Source organism: Apostichopus japonicus, chromosome 15 (genome assembly GCF_037975245.1).
Source record: "Apostichopus japonicus isolate 1M-3 chromosome 15, ASM3797524v1, whole genome shotgun sequence".
NCBI lineage: Eukaryota > Metazoa > Echinodermata > Holothuroidea > Aspidochirotida > Stichopodidae > Apostichopus > Apostichopus japonicus.
Window position 1 is genome coordinate 28,970,760 of NC_092575.1, and position 10,348 is coordinate 28,981,107.

At 37.6% G+C, this 10,348-nt stretch overlaps 1 protein-coding gene across 3 annotated transcripts in view; it reads right to left on the reverse strand.

The window, feature by feature from the left end:
• Positions 1-9,737, reverse strand: part of LOC139981005 (uncharacterized) — an 80,767-nt gene extending 71,030 nt beyond the window's left edge. Inside the window, exons 1-2 of one of the 3 annotated variants that reach the window (XM_071993100.1) lie at positions 9,569-9,737; positions 7,371-7,539 (exon numbers count right to left, since the gene is read on the reverse strand). In XM_071993100.1, the coding sequence (XP_071849201.1) occupies positions 7,371-7,485 (115 nt within the window). In that variant the 5' untranslated portion in view covers positions 7,486-7,539; positions 9,569-9,737. Of the gene's footprint in view, positions 1-7,370; positions 7,540-9,499 lie in introns of all 3 variants that reach the window. The other 2 variants (XM_071993099.1, XM_071993098.1) reach the window with 2 other exon arrangements.
• Between the last annotated feature and the right edge of the window lie 611 nt (positions 9,738-10,348).

Here is a 10,348-nt window from a genome sequence, read left to right on the forward strand (position 1 = left end):
CATCTGTTACCCGAGAATCGCCCATCATGACATTGTCCAAAAGTGAGCCTAAAGAACTCAGAGCTCTTCACTATCTTTAATTAACCAATTGATCAGAATCTCTGATTTCCATTGAATTTCATAACAGAAATAAATGCTACTAGGATGCTTAGCTGGTAGAATGAAGGGCCCTGATTCATGAAGGCCATTAAAATGGCCATCTCCCAATCAGGTGTTTCATTCAAAACCTGTTTCTAAGAGAACAAGATCACTGGACCATGTACAATGCATGATAAACATTATCAATTCTTTAAAGCATTTAAAGCTTCCTTTGCTTTCCACTTAATACTTAAAGTAGAAAATATCTTAAGATCTATGGCAAATACATGTATTCAAATATGTAGCAGCTGTTACTGTACAGTACATATATGGAGAGTGTGTAATCATCATACAGTGAGTGAATACTTTTATCATCTCATGACATCAGTACTGCTTTAAATATCCTTGCTTTAAATCCAAACATTTCCTACAAGTATACAAGGAAATTACATCTTGAATTTCATAATAACATCAGAATATTAACTCATAGCAACCACTGGGAACCTACAGTACACACATTCAGTATATGTACAGAAAGCCTTCACCACACACAGCCTGGTTGTTCGTGGTCATAATAGTGAGAAAAATTAGGCAGCCGGTTTGGCCTACAAGCTACTCTCCTCTTATCTGCCCCCCCCTCCCCATACCCCTCCCCTTTCCTGGAAACTACTCTTCTATCAATTGTTAAACATCACGTTCAAAACTTCATCTGGGCTGAACTTATTATCAAAGAGTTCAAGATCATCTGAAGCCATCAGACAACTGCATCACTTTTACAATATAATTGATAATGTCCATGAGGATTAGTGTGGTCAGCACTTTGTAAAGATATGTTACATGAAAACCAAATCTATTGAAAGCAACTGCTGGTTTTAAGACTCTACAATATGTTTGTCTTAATTCACAGAAAGAATTATACTGTAGTCCAGATACATTTGCATTTATGGAAATTTGACATTGTTTATTTTCAGGAATCTTATATAATATCATTGCCTAAAAAAACAATGACATTATTCCCTAATTAATGCAATGAAAAACTAGGCTCTTAATCAACAAACTAAACTGACAAGAAAATCAAGAAATGACAAATTTAAGACCTCTAGTGTGCATAGCAATCACTTCAATACTTAGAAAGGATTACAGTACCTTGCCAAATTCTTCTTGCACCATTTGACCACACGACAATGTGTTAGACAGATAAGAACTGACATTCCACAAGGGTACAACTTGATAATGATATGACAACATTGATGCCTTTTATACAGATTTAGTAATCCCAAATACTTGATGACATACGGTAAAATTTCTTCAACTATACTACCGTAGATGATGCAGACTTTACATCATGTGACTCTACATAGGCTGAACTGCCCAAACACAGTTCTTCACAACTGTCTTAGATATCTAACACAAGTTTAACATAATACACGATGCTTGTATTATATATCCAACACAAACTTTAACAAAATGAAAGACTTGCCACCTCCAACAAAATATTCCAGTCCTTTCCCTAATTACAGGCACAAAGGAGCAACTGTACATCTTGCTCACATTAAACACTTAAATATCTCCATTGAAGATAGTTCATAAGCTACAACATGTTCTAGCAATCCACAGTACTATAGTACGTACAGTAGGAGCAATGTGCCAAGTGTCCTATGACTGACATACAGGATGTAGCTCTGTGGAGACGTGGTCTATGCTATGTAGTCACAAATTTTATTGTCACCTGTAATATGCTAATTTCTTACACGTTTACATACATTCAGTGTTTTAGAACAAGCATGCTCCATACATTGGCCATGCTAGTTGATGTACAGTATATACTACAGAAACATTGACATTTCAGCAATTTCCAAACTGATCAACAAGGTTATCTTATGGTAAGCGTTTAGGCATAAACTTCCAAGTTGCCTAGTTAGCATAAAGTATTGAGAAAAATTAAAAAGTTGCATTAAACAAAGCCTGAAAAAGAAAACTTGCCATGTATGGGAATACTCTGCAATCAATTGAATGAGGTACATACAGTATCTGAGTTACCGTTGATCTGTATCCACAGTGAATTATGTCTGAAAGCTAAACACTGAACTAAGTGTATTAAGGAAGTATGTATATAACTGACATCCACATACTTTATACATGGTAGGGGCCCCATCAAGGCAGAGAGAAAAGGCTAACAAAGACATCTGATAATTGCCTATATAAATGACATTGATAGAGATATTTTATGTGCAGTGAAGAAGTTTGCTGATAACACCAAACTGTATTCTGAGGTCTCTCCCAAAAGCGATTCTGAGAAATTTCAAATGGATTTGAATAAACTTGGGTTTTTCCTGGTCTCAGGGATGGCAAATGCTTTTTAATATCGATTGATAAATGAAAGGTGATGCATATTGGTAGTAGTAACCGAAGGTATACCTACAATCTGGATGGTGAGGAGTTACAGGAGGTCTTCGTTGAAAGAGACCTAGGTATCTACATTGACTCATCACTGCAGCCTTCTAAACATTGTCTCGAAGCTGCTAAAAGAGGTGATAGGGTTTTAGGTATGATCAAGAGGAACTTCAGTTTTCTGAAAGAGGACATCGTAGTTAAGCTTTATAAGCAGTTGGTTATGCCTCATCTGGAGTATGCTGTGCAGGCTTGGAACCAATATTTTGCTAAGGATAAGGTAGTACTTGAAAAGGTCCAGAGAAGGGCTACTAGGATGATTAGTTCCTTGAAGAGTGTTCCTTATTATAGGCGGTTACAACTGTTGAATCTCACCACACTGGAGCTTAGGAGGTTATGTGGTGACTTGATTCAGGTTTTCAAGATTGTGTATGGTTTTGACTTTTCATGTTTGCTAATAGTAGTTGTACCAGAGGTAAACTCCAAAAGTCACAAAGTACTAAAGAAGGATTAATATTCGGCATTTACTTTTTTTCTAATAGGGTTGTGAATGAGTGGAACGGTTTGCCTGAGAAAGTTGTTCTTGCAAGTAGTGTGAATGGGTTTGAGAATGCTTTGGACAAGCACTTTAAGCATTGTATTCGGGTCTGAGTGTTTGTGTCTTCAGTTTTTTTGCTCTCCTATAGGGTCCTTGATGGGGACTTAAATGTCCCTCCTGATCCTTTTTTCTACTAAACTAAACTAAACATAACATATAACAACATTGTGTACATAGGAAATCAGGTGTGAAAGGAAGTCTTATATAAAACCTACAAGAGGTTTAATAAGTAGAACACTCCAAACCAACAAGAAACAAAAGAAAAATTTACATTTACTTATTTACATTTGTGTTAACAATTACACTACATTAGTTTAATAATTTGAATTCCTTGTGGATTGTTGTATTTAAATCAGATGCTATTCAGATGCATAATGTGAATAACATTATGAGTACAAACTGTTATGGGAGATATCTATACTGTTCATTGTATTGTTTAGTTGTCATTCTTTTATGAAGTAAGTGGGCCTGACGTTTCAGTCCTAGCAGGATCTTCTTCAGAGGCTGAATGACAAGTAACAGAAGGGACAAATACGAGCACAGAATACAGACAGGTTAATGAGCATGGTGAACACAAAAGAGATAGATGTAAGAGGATTAGTAGACAAAGGATGGAGATACTTCAGATAGACTTTTTAATGATAACTCAACTTGGGACGATCTTGTTGATGACCTGGAATTCTAGGCTATGTACAGTATACTGTCTTTGGACCGGCAAATAGTGCAGTGTTAGCTACCTCTGATACCTGGCATATATGTCATTGATATAGATAATGTGTAAGAGTGGGCCAAGAATAGACCCCTGTGGTACTCCACCAGCAGATAGTACAGTGTTAGCTACCTCTGATACCTGGCATATGTCATTGATATAGATAATGTGTAAGAGTGGACCAAGAATAGACCCCTGTGGTACTCCACCAGCAGATAGTACAGTGTTAGCTACCTCTGATACCTGGCATATGTCATTGATATAGATAATGTGTAAGAGTGGACCAAGAATAGACCCCTGTGGTACTCCACCGGCAAACAGTGCAGTGTTAGCTACCTCTGAGACCTGCATATACAGTATATATGTCATTGATATAGATAATGTGTAAGAGTGGGCCACGCATAGACCCCTGTGGTACTCCACCAGAAGATAGTACAGTGTTAGCTACCTCTGATACCTGGCATATGTCATTGATATAGATAATGTGTAAGAGTGGACCAAGAATAGACCCCTGTGGTACTCCACCGGCAAATAGTGCAGTGTTAGATACCTCTGATACCTGGCATATGTCATTGATATAGATAATGTGTAAGAGTGGACCAAGAATAGACCCCTGTGGTACTCCACCGGCAAATAGTGCAGTGTTAGCTACCTCTGAGACCTGGCATATGTCATTGATATAGATAATGTGTAACAGTGGGCCACGCATAGACCCCTGTGGTACTCCACCGGCAGATAGTACAGTGTTAGATACCTCTGATACCTGGCATATGTCATTGATATAGATAATGTGTAAGAGTGGTCCAAGAATAGACCCCTGTGGTATCCCGGGAGGGTATTCTGCGGGTATTTTGCCTTATTTGTAAATGAAAAATCCTCAAAGTTTGGGATTTTCACAAAATACGTTTTTGCCTGTTTTGCTTAAGTGTCAATATACATTCAACTTAATATTTTTTGCTAAAAAAATGTTCTATTTTTAGTGACAAATTGTATTCTTAACTAATGCTTCAGGGTACTTGATTCTTTCAGAGGTTGTAATGGCCAGTCCAAACAATCCAGAATAATGATCACAATGCTTTCCTGTAACATAAATTGCAAGTTCTGCAGCTCTAAAGTTTCTATTTCATGCTGCGATTCAGCATGAGGAAGGGTTTTTTATGGCAATTTTACCAACATAACCATGTGAGAGCTGTGAGGGATTTTTACTTTAATTAAAAGTATAAAGTTCTTAAACTTACCAATCTTCAGGGTTGTAGCTTATCTCGATATTAATTTATAAGGTTGTATGTTGCTCTGATGTACAGAAGAGGTTGTCTTAGATAGGAATAATTCACCTTGCAAAAGTTGGATAAGTTTTTCTAGAACAGATATAGTACCAATCTGTTTGTACCAAAAATTCCAGGAGGTTATTTTTGCCTTATTTTTAAATGAAAAATCCTCAAAGTTTGGGATTTTTACAAACAAGTCTTTGCCTGTTTTGATGTTTCACACGTTTTTGAGCCTGGGTATTGTAACTCAAGGTCATTAAATTCAATACTGCGCAGATTTCAACTTCATATTTACAGAACTGTCTGCTTTTGTTGAAGTGACTTTAATGAGTTCATCTCAGTTATACAGGTAAATTGAGGAATGAGGACCCACTGCGGCCGCTGTTTGGAGGAAAATCTTCAGCTTTATGAAAGGAAGTAGGATATGGAAAAAAAATATTGTATTTCTGTGTACAGCAATATGGTACTGTTAGTATGTTTCAGTAGTTGAGTGAAAGGTTTCTGACTCAACACCAACTGTTAGTAGGCTATAGGTAGTAGCTCTACAGTAGTGCTGTCACAGACATTATGCTGTGTACAGCAATATGGTACTGTTAGTCTGTTACAGTAGTTGAGTGAAAGGTTTCTGACTCAACACCTACTGTTAGCAGGCTATAGGTAGTAGCTTTACAGTAGTGCTGTCACAGACATTATGCTGTGTCAAGCAATAATATTGGAATAGGGCAAGTTCAAAAGTTCCCAATGAAAAGTTTTCAACTATAAACAAGTCACCACATGTTTGGAACTACAGACAAGAAGAATGTAACATAGGGGTTATGTAAATACGGGATTATAAACTACATACAAGAGAATACTTAGGTAATTATTTATATCGTTAATTGGCTGTGGTTTGCTGCAGAAAATATACTTTCAATAAGTACCATATCCATCTTTCGTACAAAAATTTCTTAAAAATTAAAGACGTAGCCAAAGTAAACTCTATGACATCGTGGAACCCTCCGTAATAATAAACAAATCCATTCCATTACAGCATCAAATCTCAAGTACCGTACTGCACTGTGTGTACCAGTACCTTACCCTAGAGGCTATAAAAATAAACAGTCCCGGGCGAAGATGGATTTAAGCTGGATACACTCCCTGAGATTTTGGCTCAAAATTTATCGAATTGTTATAATTATAATATCAAAGGTGAAATACATGTGGTAAGATTTCATACATGGGAACCTTCACAATCATCGTTTGAAGGAAGAATAAATAACGAAAATTGTAGAATAACTTTGAGGTCCTGCAACATGCTGAGCCCAAGTAACGTTAGATATTTGGTTTAGCCTCTGTCCAAATTACTACGTGAAAAGTTGATCTGTTAATATATAGGTCTAGGCCATTACGTAAATTGATCAAAATGTTATTCAAACTAGAAACACAGACACCAGAAATAAACGTGTTTTCTTTTCTTTATTTCAAATAGTAACACATAGATATTTTTATTATGTCCGGAAATCTCGAGAATGATACCGAAACAAACGTAATAACTGGTTGTTTTCCACTCCCGGTAGTATTTACAAATTGCACTGAGATCGGGACTAGTCAATACCGCGATCGGGATACCGGGATTCACTTGACTACTGGGTACCTGCACAACGCTACTTTACATGTGTACACTGTACTGTCTAGCCTTAAGCCATTGCGCTTTCAATGAAACAGGACTTGACCTTTGTACTCTTGGGCAGCTCATAAGTAGACTACCCTGTGTCAAATTCATGTCATTGGTCCATACTGTAACTGCACAACGGAAATTACCATATAACAATAAGGGTAGATTGGTGCAGTTTCTACCGACTTTCCAACTAGTCTATAAATAGCAAGGACCTCCTGGAGCGCTACCCTTAGTGCCCAACAAAGAAAGATTATGTTGGATAGGCCTGGCACAAGAATGATATTGTGGTGCTATATAAGTGCTTTAACTTTCTTGAAAGAAACTTTTGGTTTGCAAACTAACCTGTAACTTTCCTCCCATTGCTCACTAATAGCAATTTCATGCAAATATACCCACGCAAATACTTCAATCACGCAAACCACAAGTAATTCATTCAAAGGGCATTGCACTGTTAGCCTTGAAAGGTCACAGCGTTGCACACTTGCAAGTTCCTGGGTACGTTTTGCTATCACTAGCAATGACCCATTAAGGTCATAGTTGTTTTCTTCAAAATCTACCATTCAGAAGCCTGAAACACACAGTTTTGAGCAGAACCTATCCCCTCAATGGCCCCAACTAGTTACTGTACAATATGACTACTACTACTGCAGAATAGCTTTGCATACTTACCAGTTCCCTGGTCAGTGTACAAGTTGTGGCAATCTTTCAGTATCCTTTCATTAAGGGACAATGCAGCAGAATCACTTGGATTTGCTGACCCACGCTGTTTCACTTTTCCAGACATATCAAGGAATCTTCAGATTGACTATAAGCTTCTGTCGTTTTTCTTGTTTGTCAACTGAATTCCAAGAAAGAAGAGCAGCTAAATTAGTGCATGATGATGAAAGCCAAAGAGGTTTAACTTTAAATAAGGAAACAAGGATGCAAAGTGCACTAACATTTTCAAACATGTTTTGTTAAATCTTTTATGAAACTGTAAAGCCTATATTCATATTTTGCTCAATGTTTCCCTGACATAACCTACATTAAATGAAAGTAAACAGTTTTATCAAGTCATCACAGGGCATCAGTACTAGTGAGGTTCATTAAATTGTGACACATCCTTTCTATGTATCCAGTTTTCCTTCTTGATAAATATTTCTAAGACTTATCGTGGGACTTAATCCACACATTTTAGTTGAATTTCAAACAAGCATCAAAAAAGTTGAAACAGACATTTAGCCTACTTGCAGCGATATTTACTCTCCATTTGACAGAAGTAACAAGTTATACTATGACTAGGCTGGGCCTAATTTAGACATAAAATGCTATGACTATGCCTAGTTAATGTTAGTCTCAGCCGGTTCCAGTGCCATTCCGCCATAGGTGCATACCGCCATACCATTCCGCCATACCATTCCGCCATAGGTTTCGATCCTTTCCGTCATGACAGAAAGGCTTGAAACCTATGGCGGAAAGGTAGTACATTTTAGGAATGGATTTTACATGGAATGTAAAAACTTTCATTGATTCGCGTGGAAGAATAGGTACACCGTCTTCAATTGTGACGGTATGCTGGATAGACTGAATTGTAGTTAGAACAAGATTGGGGAATAGATAGTCTTTAATGTACATATTGATTGAATAGTTTTAATTGTAAGTTTGTATTCAGAGTTGAAAAACTGTCTTCAAATATATAATATAGTTGTTTGAATAAATCAAATTAATTTAAGTTGATTGTTTATTGAAAAGACCCATTCTGACTGTTAATTTAAATGCCCGATTATGTTGATTTTGCGGGCCTACTGTAGTGTAGGTAGTGTTAAGCAAAGCAGTATACAGTTCATATGGCTCACAGTGCACCCACAATAATGTGCTCTTTCCACCATACAAAAGTGCTTTACCACCATCAGAGTAACATGGTGGAATGGCACTTTTTCAATGCCGGAATAGAGCACATTTTCTATGGCAGAATGTACAAATTTGCTTTCCGCTGAAAAAACGTTGTTTTCCGCTGACAAATTTGTGTGCGAAAAACACCGTTACCGTTTTTTGGGATGAGCAGAGGTGAGCTACTGTGACGATCTGGTCTCGCTAAGTTTCATCCTTTAGGGGGCGGACGGGAGGGGTGTATTTTGTGATATTTTCACAATAACAGAGTATAGAGTGAGAATATATAGGGCTATATAATACTACTTCTTTAAGTAATCCCTAATTACAAACACCCAAGCCTCCTGTAAATTATAAGCAGCTTAACTGTTCTGACATGAACTTGGTCTAACCATCCTTATCGACATTCTTTGATACTTTCTCAAGTTATTTTCATCATCCTGAATTTGGTATCCTAAAATTAAGGAAAAATATAGTGTACAAGTAACTGCAAAAAAAAGTTGTTTTCCGCACAAGAATTTTTTCAGCGGAAAGTAATGTGCGGAAATTACCGTGTGCAGAGAACAACTGAAACCTGCCTAACCTACCTAACTTTAGGCTATCATACTCATAGGTCTAACATTGGTTCTATTGCTTCCAAATAATCTTTTCAATTTACGCTCAGCGTCTTACTAGATACAGCACACAAATTTGATGGTATACAAGGCTAGCCAGGGTTTCTGTAGCCTAGCGTTGTCTAATCATGCACTTAGGCCTAGGCCGGGGCCCTGTCCCAAGTAAAATACTATGACTACTAGTGTAGTAGTACTACTACTAGTAGTAGTACATAGGCCTAGGCCAAACTCAGGCCTAGGCTATCAATCATATAGGCCTACCCTAACGTACATGCCTTAACAACATTTAAAACGAACATTACTGAAAGCTTTTACCAGCAAGTGATTGTCAATATGCCTGCTAACTGACGTGGCAATGATATGTTAATCATATACTGTACATACTAGCTTTCTGTAGAATATTGTTGGTTAGTTGCCAGCCTGTTACTTGTACTTATTTGCATGCTCCGCTTGTGCGATTAAAAGGTTGCCTGAAACACCAAATATATACATGACGTATACGTGTAACCAACGTCAAAAATTTACCACCGCCGGTGGATGTTCCTCATTCAAGTCATAGTATCGATAAGGGTGTCAGGACAACTCGTCCAACTACCGTCTTGAATATGGCACGCCATTTCCGCTTCATTGCTACCAACATTTATCAAACTACTTATTTCTAGAAGTTTACACAGTACTACTGTTCTGGATAATCTACGCCTCGATAGTATGCCCAGACATATAGTAAGATCACATAAGACAATTTCTCAAACGTCCGAATGCGGCCTTTCTGTCTAGCCCATATATGTAAGTAATTTGGAAACTGAAAAGAGTTCTGGACAAGGGGCACAGCCACCATAATAGTACTGGTTGGGCAGGGGTGTCAGTCCCAATTGAAAAGTGGGGGGTGGGGGCATATAATGACTGAACATGGATAAAACTGAAGGAGTGTGAGCGTAGCATCCGAGGAACATCGAGAAACATTATGTATTGTCTATAGGTAACATACTGCTGCTTTTGATGTGCGTATATACCAGTCTAGAGGGCCTTCTTTTGAAAAAAAAAGTTTAGGGGCTGGGCCAATTCCCAATAGGGACAACCATGACACTAACTTTGCGGAGCGACATCATCAGTTGGAGTGTAGCGTAGCGTAGCAAGAAATTTGTAACAAAAGAGTAATAATCA